Source organism: Myotis daubentonii, chromosome 1 (genome assembly GCF_963259705.1).
Source record: "Myotis daubentonii chromosome 1, mMyoDau2.1, whole genome shotgun sequence".
NCBI classification, from domain to species: Eukaryota; Metazoa; Chordata; class Mammalia; order Chiroptera; family Vespertilionidae; genus Myotis; species Myotis daubentonii.
In genome coordinates this window covers 55,093,493-55,112,636 of record NC_081840.1, presented here as the reverse complement: position 1 = coordinate 55,112,636, position 19,144 = coordinate 55,093,493, and the positions used below count along the sequence as shown (strand labels likewise).

Sequence of the window (19,144 nt, the reverse complement as noted above, 5' to 3'; positions counted from 1 at the left end):
GCATATAAGAAGAAAAGTAAAAAATAAAATACAAAAAAAATATACATCAGAAAATTATATATATATATATATATATATATATATATATATATATAATATTTCCTCTTTCTTTAATCTATATATCTATGTATTCCTCTATTATTGGAAAAGGAGAAAAGAGAGTAGGTAGGTCTGAGTTGGTTAATGGAATTAATTAAGCTATTAGTAGAAGAAGAGAACAAGTGAGGAGTGAAAAAACAGAAGCAAAAAAAGAGAAAAACAAACAACAACAAGATAGAAAGAAAGAAAAAGGAAAAAATTGTCTAGTGAAGAAAGAGGAGAAGTATACATGTACTTAGAGCAGGGGAGAGGAAATTAGATATATAAGTAAGATCAATTTTTAACAGGGAGTAAAAAGAAAATATAGAGGAAAAACTAAAGCAGGAACAGTGTAAGAGAAACAGGCCAAAAATGGGAAAAGCAAGGAAGAGAGAGGTGGTAAAAAAAAATTGAGATAGAATAAAATAATGCTAAAATAAAAATAAAAATAGAATGTAGAACACTAATCCCAAATAATATAAAATAAAGAAAAAATAAAACTTAAAAAGGTAAAATAATAGTAGTACTAATAATAATTAAAAATAAAAATATAATAATAAAAAAGTAAAATCAAAGTGAGAAAAAAAATTAGTTTCATAAGTAAAAGATAAAAAATAAAAAAGTGAAGTAGTGAAGGTTGTTCACTTCCTCTACTGTTCTGCCTGGCTCATCTGTTTCCTGTCAGGTAGTAAGCACAGTGTTGAAGTTCCCTGTGATCCGCCACTCCTCTGTGTCATAAGCCACAACCTTGTTTTCAAGCAGGTAGGATCTCTCTGCTCACTTTGTTTCTCTGCCTGCCTTCAGTTGTACTTATATAAGAGTCAATTTCTGAAACCCCTGGGTGGTGGTGTTTCTGTATTAATTTCTGAAACTAAATGGCCCCATCTACCCAGTGTTTAGATTCTTCTTTTCCTGCTGCACTTAATACTGCGTTGGCAGAACAAACTGATCCAGAGCTGATTTCCTGCTCATCTCTCCTTATTCTGATCCTCAGTTTCCACAAAAACAACTTTCTCCTGCAGTCTCCATGAGTGTTTTTAATTGGAAGATCCTATGTACTGGACTTAGCAAGCAAAAGCAAGGAGGTAAAAAAAAAAACACCAGAAAAACAAAGGAACCCCACTGACTTGCGTCTTTTTCCCCTAGCACTGCGTAGCTGGTATATAACTTCAGGTTGCCTTTCTGGAAACAGTTTGGCTGTGAGCTTATATTTAGAGTCCCCTTTGTCCAGCAGCCCTTTGGCCCCCCATCCACATTCGAGGGCTACACCGACCCCAAGGGCCACTCATTTGGTGAGGCACAGTCTCCCTCTGAAACTCTAGTCCCCAATACACGTGTTTCTTCCTCCAGCCTGGATCCCAGATCTCACCTCTCTCTAGACCAGTGGTTCTCAACCTGTGGGTCACCAACCTGTGGTCGCGACCCCTTTAGGGGTTGAACAACCCTTTTACAGGGATTGCCTAAGACCATCGGAAAAACACATATATAATTACATATTGTTTTTGTGATTAATCACTATGCTTTAATTATGTTCAATTTGTAATAATGAAAATACATCCTGCATATCAGATATTTACATTACAATTCATAACAGTAGCAAAATTACAGTTATGAAGTAGCAAGGAAAATCATTTTATGGTTGGGGGTCACCACAACATGAGGAACTGTATTAAAGGGTCACAGCATTAGGATTGAGAACCACTGCTCTAGACGATCTCTGACCTCTCTATCCATGGATTGCCTCACCAGCTGTGTTTAATTCACCAATTCTGGGTGGATGTTATTCCATTCAGCTGTTCCTTCTATCTGATCTGTGAGAAGGCGCAGGGCCCATCTGCGTATTCAGTGCCATTTTGTCTCCCCCTGGACAAGCATTTTAGGTGCCCGTGGCCAGGAAGGCTGGAATTTTGGTGTTTGTGGGTTTGCAGCTGAGGCAACTGGGCATTGTGGTTGTAGGGTCCTGGGAGGTATCCGAGGTCTCCCCTGTTGAAGGTAAGGCTGGGCTTCCAATCACAGCCACTCTCCCCTTCAAGATGGTGCAGTCTCTGCGGCAGAGCCGGCCACTCCGGGAGAGATTTCAGCAGTAGTAAAGGCTACCCAGCCAGTGGAGCCTGGTCCGCCAGTCCCCAGCAGTCCTGTGGAATATAGTTGTCCCTCACTCACACATACATACACTTTCCGCATGTCCACACACTCTCCTTTCACTCTCTCACTCACTTACTATCTTGCAGCCTGCCGTCCCATTGGCCGCCATCTTCATGAACCTGAAGGAACTCTTAACAGTTCTTTGCAACACATCTTGATTATGAAATGGACTTAAGACATTTACTTGGCACAGCTACCTTTGAAAAGTGATAGATCCAGTTGTTCTGCCTATATAAACCCTAATACAAGGTCTCCCACTTGATGCATTCCCTTGTTTGACCATCCTGCTGCTCGGTAGACTCACATGAAGCATAAAGAGCTCTGACTAGACCAGTGGTTCTCAACCTTCTGGCCCTTTAAATACAGTTCCTCATGTTGTGACCCAAACATAAAATTATTTTCGTTGCTACTTCATAACTGTAATGTTGCTATTGTTATGAATCATAATGTAAGTATCTGATATGCAGGATGGTCTTAGGAGAACCCTGTGAAAGGGTCATTCAACCGCAAAAGCCGTCACGACCCACAGGTTGAGAACTGCTGGACTAGACCCTCATGGGTAGCAAACCTAGATCATGCTGTTCAAAGTTATAAAAATTGTTAGTCAAGCTTAACTCCCTAGTAGAGAATCTCTCAGGGCCATTACCAAACATATTCTTGGAAAACACATAATAAGAAAAATCTATACTAATAAAAGAATAATATTCTAATTAGACTGGGAGACCTTCCAGATGTTCTGGACAAAGCCATGGTGGCGGGGCCAAGGTAGAGGCGATTAGAGGCCAAGAGGGGAGGGCAGTTGTGGGTGATCAGGCTGGTGGGAGGCGGGGCCATTGGGGGTAAGCAGACCAGCAGGGGGGCCAGTTGGGGGCAAGTAGGCCATCAGGACAGTGGGGGTGGGGTAGTTTGGAGTGAGCAGGCCAACAGGGGGACAGTTGGGGATGAGCAAGCCAGTGGGGAGGGAAGGTAGGGGCAAGCAGGCCAGCAGGGGGGGCAGTTTGGGGTGATCAGGCTGACGGGGGGCAGTTGGGGGCAAGCAGGCAGGCAGTGGGGCGGGGGAAGTTGGGGGCAAGCAGGCCGGCAGGCAGAGTGGTTAGAGGCAATCAGGCAGGCAGGCAGGCAGGTGAGTGGTTAGGAGCCAGCAGTCCCGGATTGCAAGAGGGATGTCCGACTGCTGGTTTAAGCCCGATCCCTGTAAACTGGCAGTAGGACATCCTTCGAGGGGTCCCAAATTGGAGAGGGTGCAGGCCAGGCTGAGGAACACACCCTCCCCCATGCACGAATTTCGTGCACCGGGCCACTAGTCTATAATAATAAAAGCATAATATGCTAATTAGACAAGGACGTCCTTCTGGATGACTTTCTGGACGAAGCTGGGGCTGCAAGGGAAGTCTGGGTCCCAAGTGCCTGCCAGTGGCCAGAGGGAAGCCCAGGTCGTGGGTGCCAGAGGGAAGCTGGTGCTGGCAGCTGGGGAAGGAAGGCCTGCTCTTGCATGAATTTTGTGCATCGGCCTCTAGTGTAATAATAAAGGGAAAAATGCTGTTACCATAATGTGGAATTCAAAAATAATGGGAAGTTGGTCATTTCAATGCTGTGAGAAAATATTCCACAATGAGTTTGAAGGATGATGAATGCCAAATATAAATGGCCTACTTCTAGTATTACTTATCAGCGAGGCTCTTACAGGATTTATGTAAATATCTATTTCTTATGCATCAGGCAGTTGTGTGAAATTACCTGTAAATGTAACTTCAGGGAGTGCTAGTCTTTCTCTCGGGAAGTGATCTGCTTAGTGGGATATGAGAAGTCTAGAGAAAGACTTATCCAAACAAGCCTCTTTTTCTATTGATTGACATTTGTTGATAGAAAAACTTATCACCAACACTATTATTTTGTATTTACTTGATTTTTGAAGTCTGTAAATGTTACCCTTATACAACTGGATCTTCAGATAATACCATAGATAGACAGGGTAGAGAGGAAAGTGAAGCTTAGAGACCTTAAACTGTTCTATAGATTATAAGACTCTTGGCAGAACATTCATTAACTTCACAAAATAATGTCATGCCCCTATTATGTGCCAGGGTCAATGATAGGCACTATATAGTTATTGTCTAGCATAGCCCATTTGAAATGTCATGTAATGGGACCTATGCTAGGGGTCTCAGATCTCCTAGCTACCCATTCAGATTTTTCCACCCCACCAAAGGTTTGTTATTAGAAAGTCGTATGCTATGAAAAACTATCTCCTTTTAAAATACAAATTACCATGGGAGTGTGCCACATTTAACCTTTATCTGCTGCAATTCCTTTCTTGTGAATTAGTTGTTCTGCTCTTTCCTACAGGATAGGCAATGAAAGCAGTTCTTTGCAGAAAGAACTATAGAAACATAGTTTAGGGATGGGGAGGTGTGAAGTGCCAGGGAGGGTACAAAGTCATTTTAGAGAGGCTTGGGTAGGATCCAAAAGAGTGCTGAGGATGATTCTAGAAGGTAAGAGTCAGCATTGAGAATACAGTTCATCCACTTTACAATTTACCATGAATGAACCTAGACTAAGGATATTAATATAAATTCTTTTTTTAAATTAATATTTCCTGGGCACATATTTAAGCCTGAAACTAGGTTAGGCTCTGAGGATCCATGTAGCTTTGAACTAGACTGGTTTCATCCTTGTCCTCATTGAGATTAGAGTATAGCAGGGACATGGACATTGTCAACTAATTTGAGCTCTTTAGTGCTATTCAAGAAGCGCATACAGTAGAGTCCAGTACAATCTGGTAGATGAAGGAGTTCTTTGAGTTCATCTAATTGAATTGGGCCCTAGAACACTGAGAGAAGGGTGAGTGAGCAGAGTTACTGTGCTCACTTTCTTCACTTAAATCAGTAATCAGGGGACTCTGTCAAAAAATAGCGTTTTCAGGGAAAAGTGATACAAATTGTTTGTTTTATGTTGAAATTTTCCAAATCCACTGACTTGGCTTGCCTGGGGAACTTCTCTCTTCTTCACAGAAAATACATGTCTTCAAGAAGACCTTGCAGGCATTGATCTACCCCATGTCTTCCACCACCCCACACAATTTTGAGGTCTGGACAGCCACGACACCAACCTACTGTTACGAGTGCGAAGGGCTCCTGTGGGGCATTGCCCGGCAAGGCATGAAGTGCTTGGAGTGTGGAGTGAAGTGCCATGAAAAGTGCCAGGACCTCTTGAACGCCGACTGTTTGCAGAGTGAGTACTTGGCTAGGCTGAAGAGGTGGTTTTGTGGTGCCCTCCTTATCCTATATATTTTCAGGTTAGTCCTCTTCAGCTCTTGCTAGTTTTCCTACCACGTATGCAAAGAAACACATACTGCCCATTCGGTCATGTAGTTGAATTTGGTGCGATTCCTACAGTGTTGAACTCACTCGGAGCAATTAGATTTCTCAGAGTACCTAGAGTACAATTGCACTGACATCCAGTAGAAAACTTTACAGGACTCCCAGTTGATTTTCTCATTTTACCTCATCATAGCTCCAGGGGGGGTAAGTGAGAATTTATAAAGTCATGTTCCTCAACAGGGGCTAACACACACCCCCATGATTCCAGCAACTGGAATTTTTTCCAAGCCTATTTGTGTCTGATTAAAGGAGCCATCTTCTTCTACATCCCATGCACAGGCCTTAGGTTGGGAGGTCTTGTGTTTGAATGTCAAAGACAAACCTATGTTACCAAATACGTGACCTTAATCAAGAATTTTAACTTTTTAGCCTTTATTTTCCTCCACCAAATGAACAGGAATCACAGATTTGCCTCAGAGAGTTATTGGAAATAGTCTCTTCTAATTGTCTGGCAGACACTAGGTGCTCAATGAATCTTCCACGCTTTCACACTTCCAAATAGGTACTAGTTGTGTCAACCTTCATGACATGTGTTACCTTAAATTTTCCATTTTCAAAAAAAAATAATTATTTTTACTGATACTTTAGATTCAGTCCAGAAATGCCAAAATATCACACTCTAAAGTATATATTACTGACTTTCACTGCCTTATTTATTTGGTCATGTGTGCTGACCTTAAATAAGTTAAAAAAGCATTGCCTGAGAAATATATTTGAACATGGATTTTTATTTGCAAACAATGTTTTGTTTTGTTTTTTTCACATTTAAACACTGTCCCCTCTGTTCATTGTTTATATAAATGCAGTCAATGTAAGGTTCATAGGTGCTAAGGGACAGAGGAAAATGTCAAAATAAGGATTAAATAAGAAATGCTTTCACGGCTGGCATTTGTAGTAACAGGAACATACATTCTATAATTTTCTCTACCTGATTAGTATTCTTCCTACACAGTCTGATCAGTTTGAGTCTAATAGTAATAAATGTATTTTCTTAGCAAAAAAAAAAAAAAGTAGTAGTATTCCTCTGGGATACTACTGAAAAAAAAGTTATATATATAACTTTCTGAGTAAAAATTGCTCAGCTAATTTACTTAAAGTCTCATAATTCAATTAAAATCCAATCCATTTGTTTAGAAAATGAACTGTAAAATAGGCATCTAAGAAATAAGCTTATTAGGTCAAGGACATTTGAAAAACAGATAGGAAAAGTATTGCCATCTAGAAACAAATGGCTTGAATCCCTTTAAAAAATGATACAGATCATACCTGAGAAATGAGCTTATCCTTCTTTCAATCTTTTAAAGAACAGAAATGCCACCCATTTATTAAGCTTTAGAAACATTTTCATAATCCATTTCCTTTTCTTAAGACAACATATATGATTGGATTTTGGCCAATAAAGTAGGCAAATTTTTCATTGAGGTTATTCATAAAAATGCACATATAAATGGGAAGAATCAACAATAGTTCAGAAAAATGAGAGTAGATATATATGTTCCAGGAAGAGGATATTTTTTAACACCTCCCTTTTTTGCAAAAATGTTCACTTCCACATTGAACACAAATGGGTTTTCAAGTATATGAATTCAGCTTTACCACTTTTCACAATAACTATCAAATTTAAAATTCTCCCTATGGAATTAGTGACATTTCTTTAATAAATTTCTCTTGATCATTGCTTTAAGCTAGATATTTACAGTGGAAACACCTTGCATGAGATATTTCCATGTATGCCATCATTGAAAAGGAAGGAATAAAAAATTAACAAGTTAGGAGATATCAGAGTTGGAAGGTGTAGCTAATGCAACCTCCTTCTCAAAATGGTCATTCAGTCTCTGAACACCTCCAAGGAAAATTTAATACCTTGATAGACAGCTAAATTCATCACTAGTGTATGAATTAAAATTTGAACAGAGTCCTTCCTGCCTCCTTTAACTTCTATTATTTAAGCCAAATCTTACCTCTAGAGAAAACATTTAATACACTGATTCCATTGCATATAACAGTTTCACATACTTGAAAATAAGTTTTCTTTAGGTTTCTAGGACTCATTTATTGGCTAATCCTTTTCTGCAGTCTGTCAATTTACACACATGTTCTTTCTCTCACATGCACAAAGGAAATAAAAAGACTTTACACATGGCCTGACCAATGACCCATGCAAAAGAGAGAGTATTTAAATTTACTTCAAATTGAGTTGAGTTTAATATTTCATTTCCATCAAGTGTTGGGTCTGTGACTTATACTTTTGCAGTCAAGTGGGATCAAATCAGATCATTATAAAATCCCATTCACTGCTTCAGTACTTCTTTGAAGGTTCGGAGCTATAGAAAAACATCAAATAAGTTCCCCGAACAGTCTCACCTTAGCTCCTCTTCGACTAAGTTTACTTGGAGGTGCTTCTTATACTTGTCTGTCTTCCTGGCCCAAAGGCTCTTAGCTATATAGTTATAGGTGGGAACAGAGGCCTGAGAAAGAGAACTGGCTTTTCTTTCTGTTTCAGTTCCAGACAGTGGCAGTAGCCAGGGTCTCTCTGCCCCTCCCCCCCTTTTTTTAATTAACCCATTTGGGTCTTGCTATCTAAAAAGACCTTTTTTTCTTTCTGATTTTTGTAAAACCTTAGGTGGTTGAAGAATTGAGATGTTAGTGACCTTGAATGATGTTAATATAACCCATAAGGAACTTGCTATTACAGTTATGGTAGCAACTTTAATCTAGAAAAAAAGTATATGTTGGCTGGAATGAGGATGTGTGCAGCATGAAGCACATGTAGAGGAGAGATCACATGTAAAATATTTTCTTTATCTTTTCAAAGTGGAAAAGAGACAACTTCAATATGGGAAAAAATATTGGTATCTAACCCAACGGGCCTTTACTTTCTTACATATTTCCAAGGAAGGAATCCCAGAGTCCCACTGAGTAAGCATTCTGCCTAATAAGGATGGAAAGTATTTCTCCAAAAGTTAAAGAAAGCAGCATCTCATGGGCGTTTTTGTTTGTTTGTTTGTTTGTTTTTGTTGTTCTCTGTGTTCCCCACTGACATTGTATAAAGCTCATGTGTCCTAATTATTACCCATTGCAAATTCATAACATTGGAAAGCCTGGCTAGGATACTCCTGTCTGCACACTAGATATTGATTCTCTTTCTTTGAGTTTGTGTTGCCACATTCTGCAATAGTGATGGCTTAAGGTGGTTATTTGTGTCGAGCAGCTTCTGTGGGTGGGAGCTCTGTGCTGGGCTTTCAGGGCACAAAAGGAAGTAATCAATGTTGTCCCTCAACGCCAACCCATTTTCTAAAACTTAATCCAGGTGAGTAGGTGTGAACACGTATCTTGGAAACTTTTGACATCTACTCTGCCAACAGCAATTATACAGAATGTGCTAATGTGATGAGTACTCAGGAAGCTTAGAAGTAGAGTTCTGCATATTCACTGCTATACAAGGAGACCATAGCCTTTATTTCCCCAGAACTTAGACACATTTAAGCACTGGTAGCTGCTTAGTAAATGTCAGTTTATTAATGAGGACCTAAGAACTATAGTTAGAAATGTCATGTAATGATTTAAAGATCATTCTTTCATAGAACCATCGATTTTTAGAGGAGCCTTTAAGATCAGTGGATTGGATTTCACTGAGTTCACACAATTTAGTATCTTGTCAAAAAAAATAAAAAGAATCAAGTGGATATTATAGTTAGAGTTAGAACTCAGGTTTTTGCCCTCCAAGCCCGGTATTCTCTCCTAATTTATAAAGAAATATACAAAGTTGGCCCTAAGGAAGGAAAATGGAAGTTGTTGAATTTTATTGGCAGTGCTTTTCCAGCCTCGCAGAGTCCCCTGTCTGTAAGACATCCCGTGCTGCCCAGGTAGATCTTGGCTTCCCAGAACTTCCCATCAGGATGATGCCTCAAGCACAGCCCTATCACAACACGCGATTGCATTGACTCTGCAACCACACTAAAGAGGAAATAATCTGATACATTACTGTGGGTAAAAGTGGAATCAGTAGTTAAGTTACTTTAATACAATGGCCAGTTCCTTAACCCAAAAGAATAAACTAATAATGGAGTATTTTCAATTGCTGGGGCTTCTGTAGGGGGATGAAAGGGTAACTATGTCTTATATTATGTCATACAGGTATCAACATAAACATAAGAAAGATCTAGTTTCTCATCCTGCTACTACTGGAATTTTTTAAAACCTCTCTGAGCATCGTTTTCCACAGGTGTGAAAAGAGCTGGTAATACCTCTTAATGCCCTCCAGCTAAAGACTAGCAGGAACATACTCGTAGTTTTAAAAGGTTAGTTTGTTACCCATTGCTGGAGGGAGCATGCAGAGCAGGGTGAGCTGTGTAGGGTCTCAGTGAGAGGATATAGCTTTTGACTCTGAAATTTTTAAAAAGAAAGTATCTATATAATGCTTATGAGATGTAGTAGCTTTGACATACAATTCTGTGAGTGGATTCCTGATTTTGTCTTCTTTAAATATGCAATACTAAATGTTAGTGTTTACAGTTAATGAGACAATTGAATATGGTGGAGGTGGTGGAGGTGGAGGGGGAAGAAATGTTGTTTTTAGTTGGTTTTTGGACCCAAGTTCACTAACAGTGAAGTCACTTACTTCATAGAAGGTGGCAGTGAGGGGGCCACCCTTGGGAGTGGGGACGATGCTGTGCTAGAACTGTGTTCCTCCAGTTATTGTTCTGCTAATTATCAGTCCTTTGTCGGTTTGCCAGAAATCCTGTGGAGTGTGTGGCTTTTATTATATAAGAAAAAAAGGAGGTGGCTGACTTGAAGACTGGGGGAGTTGCAGGTTGGTCTTTGAAAAGAATAAAGACATGTTCAAAGAGGAGGGTTAAGACTATCTTGGGTGTGAAGCAACTAAAGAGAAAGGGTAGGAAATACTAAGTGCATGTCCACCTACATGATCTCATGGGAAATAAAAGCAGAGAGGCACCAAAAGCAAGCCCACCTACGTGATTTTACTGGCAAAGAAATGAAAACAACCAAGTTTTTCACATACAGAGTCCTAGACAGGGAAATGCCTCAGTGCAGGGTCCTCTGTGCTTTTCATGTATGCTTACAAGGTACTCCTCCGGGTTCACCAGCCCCGAATGCAGGTCAGGATTTATGAATGTAAAATAACAATCATTGCACTTATTATTACCATTATATGTATTATTTTCTTTAAAATATCATAAACACCATGTATAATATAAATAATACTCAATATTATAATAAATATTTATTATTATTACTATTATTATATTTTCTAGTTTCTTGAACTCTTTTTTTTTTTTTTATCTTCAAGCATCATTGGCTCCCAATGAGCAGAGTTATGGAGCATTTAGCGTATGGTAGACATTGCGTGTGGCCTTGTACTTGGGAACGTTTTCAAGGAGTTGCTTCATGGGTCAAGTACAGAACCATAAAATTTCTCAATGTGAAATTCCTTAATAAGTGCTTGTATCTTAACCCTTTTGACATTCTGAAATCCCTATACATGTCCAATTATTAGTATTAAAACTATTGTCATTTTCTCTTTTAATCCTTAAAAAGACTCTGTTAAGGAGGATACTATTATTTTTTCCTTTTGTTTTTCAGATGAAGAGATTAAGGTTTACAAAGATAAAGTAACTAGCCCAATTTCAGATGGTTATTAAAGGACAAACCAGGGTTCACACCCAAGACTGTTTCCTCTATACAAAAGCATCATGAGCCACTATGCTTTTTTTACCTTATTTAAAATTGATTTTCTTGTTATATTCCTTCCATTTATATTTGGACTTATGCCCTTGTTTTACACTGATGACTAAGTGCATGAGATATATAGGCCAACCAAATTCTGCTTTCTATTGATGGGCACACAGTTTTTGTTTTCAGAAAATTCCAAATTCAAAGCCAGGGGCGAGGTATAGTTTATATCTACATAATGTGCTCCCACAACACATTTATCATTTTACACTAGATGTATTCTTGTTTATTGCAGGATTATGGCCTAGCACATTAAATGAGACCCAGCACTAAATTAGTTAAATATAGTAATCATTTTATTTTAGGCTCCCCTAAGAAATATTTTGTCTTCTTTATATATTGAGTGTATCCTATTTTCCAAGCAGTATGCTCGAGACCTGGAAAGCACACTTAAGTTAATTAAGGTTGGTCTTGCAGGCTAGCATATAGGATATATGTATTTTTCAGGTAGCTGTGACAGTGCTGATTGATACATATTCAATAATTTTGTGAGGCAGTTGCTGAAATCCTCCATATTAAGCATAGTTATACCATAAACATCTGCTAATGCTACAAATCAAGTTTGTTGTTTTATTGTTGTTGTTTGTTTGTTTTTTCTTTGTGTGGGTGGGGGGAAGGGGAGTAGGAGTAGATGTGACCACTGAGTTTAGAAAACCTCTTCATCTGTTAAGGAAAATATAAGATCATTTGCTGAGATTGGAGGGTAAGGGGGTGAGATAGGTGGAGAGAGCTGAAGTGTTTGGAACAGCTGTTGAGGAAACTAGGCGAGAAGAGACTGAGTCCAGGGAGAATAATGCAGTTGGTACGTATAGATAGATAATTATTTGGAAGATGCACTAAAATTGTAAATTGCCATATAAAGGTGGTGAAATTGTGAATTTCACATGAGATTTATATTTTGGGTAATAAATAAAAATTGGCTGTCTCATTAAATTATGTAGAAGAGAATTGCCTCTGTTTAAGGTCAAATTCTTTTGCAGTTTTGCTGTTCATAATTGTATTGACTGATCTGTCAATTAATTGTTTTTAAAAATAACAATGATGCATTACATTTGTACAATGTATTATGCTTTACAAAGTGCTTTTACTGGACATTATCTCTTTTTATTTGATTTCTTTTTTATCTCTGGTTGACATATTACTATATTTCAATTAGGTACTAGACGTAATGTAAGTTTATCTCTGATGACTTTGAGACAAATATTCAGGACAATTTGTACCTATTTAAGAAATAGTGTGTGTGTGTGTTTTAAGACAATATATGTGGGTTTACACAATAGGGCAATAAAAAGTATGTATAGGTTAGTGACAAAACTTAATTATGAATTGTCTCTGTATCTCTGAACTAAACAAATCAAAGTTGAATTATTTTCTTCAGATCAAAAATATAAAAGTAGAACTTTTAAAAATTATATATATAGGATGTCCTCCAAAACTGTATACATACACTTTGGGTAATTATAAAGGGAGTTTTTATTAAAATACATTTTATTTTCAAAATTGAGCTATCAGCTGTTAAGGTGTGTATACATTTTGGAGGGACACCTTGTATATTTCCTAGAAATAACAGATAAAAGGCTTAAATATATGTGTCTGCTAACTTATTCTCTTAGCCTGGCATTTTCACAAGTTGTGGGTCTATTGTCTGTACAAGTTAGAGATTTTCTACTCCAACATCAAGAGTATTTGTGAATGTGATGCTTTCCTAATTAATTCTTTAAAAGAATTCAAGGAGCAATTGTTAAGTACAGAGATTTGATTTCTTTAAATGAAACATCTCTTGACATTCCAGCCTTGAATTTAATAGTGTTTACTTGAATGAGCATTTATTATGTGGTGGTGGTCAACGGGCTCTTTCTAAATTTAGAAGAAAAAAGAAGAAACACTTCCAAAATATATTTAACTCTTGGAGACTTTAATACTTTTTCCTGGAGCTGTTGGGAAATACTCATTATCACAAAGATAATAGTTGCTCAGAGTATTGGAGGGAGTCAACATTTTTATATACTTCTCTTTGAACATTCTTAGAATGGCCTTTGCAAACCAAGCATTTGGGACACTTTTAATCTTGTAGGTAACTTTTCAAGCCATCACTGTTCTTTCTATTTAATAACCATTCCAGTTCTTATAAAATCTGCTCATTGAATAATCCTGTTATTGGTGGGGTGCCCTCTCTGTCCCCACCTGTTACTGGTAAAAGTGGAGCTCCAGTGTGCCACGGGGAAAATAATTCCCTGAGGCCCCATCGGAGGATGAAGTACCATGGAAAGCTTTATTGGTGTAAAATTAAGAGGGTTCCCCTCCAAGGTCCCATCTCTCCTTGTCTCTCCGCGGAAAAAGTCCAGCCGTGTCTTCACAGGGCAAGGATTCAAGCCACTGCCCAGAGTTTCCGCTCCACGTTCCAGCACAGTCCAGCCAGCATCTGGCAGCTTAGCTCCTGTTCCCAGCTGTGGTCCATCGCACGTGGGGTCCACATGGCTGGGACGTGCATGGGCAAGTGTGGCTTACAGAGCGAGTGAGAAGCAGAAGAGCCAGAGCCAACAAACAAGAGAAACACAATTCTTTGGGATTAAAACTGGGAGCCTAACCAAACAACCCTTCAGGATTGTGTGTGCTTGCAGTGGCTCCACTTCCTATCAGTTGTCTTTCTCCCAGCTTTCACTGACTGACACGCACCTGTCATATGTCACCTTGACTTCACTGCACACGAGCCCGCCTTCCCCTGTGCTGGACCCCTATCCCCAGTGATTTACAGGGAATAGACCTGTGGTTCCCTGGGGGGTGTGTAAAACTACAGCTTCCTGGTGAAGCGGCCCAGAGGACTATGTTTACAATGTCTGCCCTTTCCTTTGCTCTCTTTCTATTATTAATATTAACTAGCTAGTTGCAGTGGTGACCATTGCAACTGGTGTTTAGTCTAGCCTAAATTAATTTTGCTGTGTAAAAATTATGTGCTGTGAAGTTATGCCAATGTAAGCAACATCCAAACCGGTAAGAATTTTTATGAGTTTATTTGAGGCTAACTCATGATAATTGCCAGAAGGTAAAACCTCACGGGACTGAGAAAATGCTCCAAAAAAGGACATTTGTGCATCTTATTTTATGCATTACAATCAAAAGAGGAGGCATAAGTGGGTTACATGAAATCTATTGGTGATAGATGAGGGAGGCAGGAGAAAGTAAAGTGAGGGACAGGAGGAAACCTCTGGGATTGGATAAAAAGTAAAATGATAGACACATTTATTTTACACGGGGGGGGGGGGGGGGGTTGCAGGAAAGTTAACAGTTAACAATTAACACAGTAACAATAAGAATGAGGGGATTTGTGTTCTATGCTCTGGTACAGTGATTGTGCTTTAAGGGGAAATTACTTTGTTGGTACAAAGACATGTTTATCAGGTATGTTATCCTAGATGCAAAAACAGGACAGACTAGATCAGTTAAGACTGACTTTTGTTAGGGAAAAATACCGCCCTAGGACATGACTACTGCCATGAATTGCTTTTAAAAGAGTGTTAATTTCAGACCATCCTATTTGGTTACTTTAGGTCTCTGAGTTTGTAAAGCAGCCATGCAGGCCTTCCCTGAGCTTGTCAGGTTTGGTATGTGGCCCCTTTTAGTCCACAGTTATTGATAAATTATAAAAATGCTTAATTGCTTAATGGTACATAATGTACAAATGTGTAGCTATTCTAGGGCATGTTTTAACAGAGGACTAGGGCATTTAGAATGGCAAATTACTTTAAATGGAATGCACTAATTTATAGTACTTTTTAAAAAAAATGTGACTTGTCCTCCAAGGTTCTTTTGTGTGTTTTTTATAATATTATTATTTAAGATAATGACTGGGAATCTGTTGTTTCTACTAGTATAATGCACCTCTCTTTTAACTGTCTCTAATTACACCTTGATTATTATTAGTAAATTTTTCCACTTTAGTGAATAAATGTTACACTTTCAAATTAATAAAGATTTTCACTAAATGACCGCTGTCGAATTGTATATGAATTTATAAAAAGGAAAGTTGGTAGTTGACCTTTTCTCTTTTAGCTTCTATAATTAAATTGGCTTAAGATTCACAGAATTCGATTGAAAAAAGCCTACTGAGGCTATCCTTTTAGAAGGAATTGTGCAGATAATTTATCCCATTTAATCTTAATGTTTTATGAAATACTGTATGAGTATACCTATTTTCAGAAATATAATATTTCAAAAAATCTAATACACGTTGGGAATCCTTAGTCAGGTAGAGGCATATTGGAACAATTACTAGCTAAGAACACAAGTTTCTTATTCTTTTCACTACATCTTAATTGCTTCTGTGCCAAAAAAATATTTGTTTTCAGCAGTGGCAGTTCCTATAGATGGGCTTTTGCTCTCTCACTTCAAACTCACTAAAAAACTATGAGAGTTGAATTCATGGTTCACTAGTTACTTGTTCTGTAATACTGAGCAACCCAGAGGCTAGACAAAGCACAGAGAATATCTGTCTGGTAATTGGAAAAGGTGAGGGATCCAAGAATGAACTATTGGAAATACTTCACTGCCAGAGGATTTGTGTTAAAAACGAAAAAAAAAAAAAAAAGCCCAGAAATTTGAGATCAATCATAAAAAACACACAATGTTCTAGGAAAAAAAAAGAGTTTTGAGTAGAAAGTGAGAATTCAGTCTGTTCAAAACCATGGCCTTATTGTAGAATAATAAGTCAAGTCTATGGTCTCTTTGATACTTCAGAGGTTTTTCTAGCCCAATGCTTTTCAAATCTTTTTTAAAAAGCAGAATCACTTTCATTTCAAATATAATCTTACTCTGTATATCAAAATACAACAAATAGTTGTGGCTTTTAATTTATAAAAAAAATTAATCATTTTATTATGATAAATTCCATCAACAAAAATATTAGACACTTTGGATGGACACAAGTATTTGTGATATTGATTTTGAGTGACATTTGCCATATATATTTCCCAATTTGATTTGGTTACCCATTTAGTAGATGCGTGCAGTATATAATACATTTGATTATGTTCATTCTTTTGGGGGGTTTGCAAAGTTGTTTTTGAAAACTCAGACCAAATATTTGCACAACCCCTGATTTAGTCCAATAATACAAGTGAGAAAACTAGGGCTCATTGAGGTGCATTCACTTGCCAAAATCACAAGTCCTGAATCTCAGCATTCTGACTTGTACTCCTATTTTCCAAAAAAAGCCACTCTGACTCCTCAGCATAAAAGCATTCATTCATTCTCATGTTCCTCCTCCTTTTCCTCCCTTTCTTGGGCCATCTCAAAGTAACCAGACATACACTTACACCACCATTGATTTTTCCATTATAGGAGCAGCGGAGAAGAGTTCTAAGCATGGTGCGGAAGACAAGACTCAGACAATTATTTCAGCTATGAAAGAAAGAATGAAGATCAGGGAAAAAAATAGGCCAGAGGTTTTTGAAGTAATTCAAGAAATGTTTCAGATTTCTAAAGAGGATTTTGTTCAGTACACAAAGGCAGCCAAACAGAGTGTATTGGATGGGACATCTAAGTGGTCAGCAAAAATAACCATTACAGGTAAAAATAAGTCTTTAAAATTTGTATTCAGCATTGAGTTTTTATGTCTTAAAAATCACTGCTTAAAATAATTGCAGATAAAATAAATATAATTTTCAATCTTGTCAATATTGACAAGAAGTCTAGTAGATACTTCAAATTTCTAAAATATATAATGGATAACTGAAGTAATGTCTTATCCTATCTGTGTCTTGTTTAATCAAAAGTGTGTCTTGGTCTAATCGAAAGCTCTTCCAGCGGAAGAAGGTTCTGTTTTACAATATACCCATCAATATCCTGCACTTTACAAGAGATTATTAGCTTGGTTGCTTCCTGCAAAAAATAAATTGCAAGAGTACCCAATAATCTCCTCAGTCAGTTTTTCTTAATAAGAAAACAAATAACATTTTACTTACTCCTGGATCAATAACTCTCATCCATTTGATCTTTGAGTCAAGAAAATTTGAGTTTAGTGATATCTAGTCATTTGAACTTCTGAGGTTGCTTGTAACATTAACAGTAGGTGTGTTATTTATTATGTTAAGATTTACCAAAGCTCTTAACTTACTGACAGAATGTTTACAAGGTAGAATAAAGATAATTCTTTTATTGGGTTGAGTTGATCTGTACTGACAGCAAACTCATAAATAAATAAGTAATTTTAAATTATAGGCCTTTGAATTATATATGCCTAACTGACCGCTCAACTGGTCGCTATGATATGCACTGACCAGCAGGGGGCAGATCTCAATGCAGGAGCTGCCCCCTGGTGGTCATTGTGCTCTCACAGCGGGAGTGCTGCTCAGCCAGAAGCCCAGCTCAAGGCTGCGAGTGCAGCTGTGGGCATGAGCCTCTCCCGCCTCCATGGCAGCGCTACCTATTGGCACAGAGGCAGGCACAACAGGGCCCAGATGAGTGGGAGCAGCACGGCGCTTGGTCCTGGCTCAGGCTCTTCCTCAGCTGGCTGCCACTTTGGGCACTACTAAATCCATCCCGGATGTCAGGCTGCCGCTTTGGCCTGATCCCCGCAGGCTGGCCCCCAGATTGCGAGAGGGCGCAGGCCAGGCTGAGGGACCCCACCAGTGCACGAATCCGTGTACCGGGCCTCTAATATATATATTTTACTATTACTACAAGCAAAAGCATATTAGTCCAAAAGAAGATTTTAATGTACAGTGTATTCATAATTTTATGAAACATTTTTTTAAAGTCCTGCTGCTCATAAGAATAAAAGCAATGGGGATGCATCTTCAAAACCAGGGACAAAGTGATAGAAAAGTTTCCTTCATTATTATTTGTTTCTGGGGAAACCTTTATATTAAAATGTTTATTTTTGTTATTTCAGTGGTTTCTGCACAAGGGTTGCAGGCAAAAGACAAAACGGGATCCAGTGATCCATATGTTACAGTTCAAGTTGGAAAGAACAAAAGAAGAACTAAAACCATTTTTGGAAATTTGAATCCAGTATGGGATGAGAAGTTTTATTTGTGAGTATACAATGTGAAACTATTACAAATAATATAATATTTGAGTATACATGCGACACAGGCATGCAAGATATACAAGCAGGTATCTCATGTTGACAGTATTTATGCAAATTACAAAAAGAATAAAACGAATGTTATGAACTTGCTTAATACTCTCATGATATTTAGTATTTATTGTACAGCTTTGGAAGCAAGTGGTAAGAAGAATATTTCAAATAAGAAAATCTGACAGGGTTTGGGTGACTTTGCAGGGGAAAAAAAAAGATTACAACCTTATCTGTAACAGGTTGACCTAACAGCTAGGAATTACAGGCTTGACTCAACAATACTTTGACATCTGAAGATTTATGGCTAAAGACAATGAGAGACTTTGGATAACACCTGGCCCATCGCACCTATACCAGGCTGTGCTGATGAAATGGTTGCTCATAACTTTTACAACCTCTCATTTTCCCAGGTCATTTATTTTTAAATCTCCTATGTCTTGTACCAAACAGCAAGAAATCATTTTTTCTCTCTCAAGGATTCTTTTCTTTTTACAACTCCTTCTTGAAGAGGCCTAAAATGAATTCCAATAATCATTTGGTAGAAACGAAAAGTCCCTAACCATGAATATAAAGGCAGTCCTTTTTTTCCCCCCTACTCTCTTTGTTAATAGTTTCAACAGGGATCTCATTAGCATGCTAAGTAAGCAAACCCGACACAAACAGCTTATTTGGGAATGTGGGCAATTGTGTGTAAGAGATATAGAGCATC

The 19,144-nt window shown here is 38.1% G+C and overlaps 1 protein-coding gene across 1 annotated transcript in view; it reads left to right on the top strand.

The window, feature by feature from the left end:
* UNC13C (unc-13 homolog C) overlaps positions 1 to 19,144 on the top strand; it is a 523,285-nt gene that overhangs the window by 226,658 nt on the left and 277,483 nt on the right. The window contains exons 7-9 of the mRNA XM_059700746.1: positions 5,235 to 5,454; positions 16,695 to 16,922; positions 18,247 to 18,388. Coding sequence (XP_059556729.1) covers positions 5,235 to 5,454; positions 16,695 to 16,922; positions 18,247 to 18,388 — 590 coding nt within the window. The remainder of the gene's footprint in view (positions 1 to 5,234; positions 5,455 to 16,694; positions 16,923 to 18,246; positions 18,389 to 19,144) is intronic.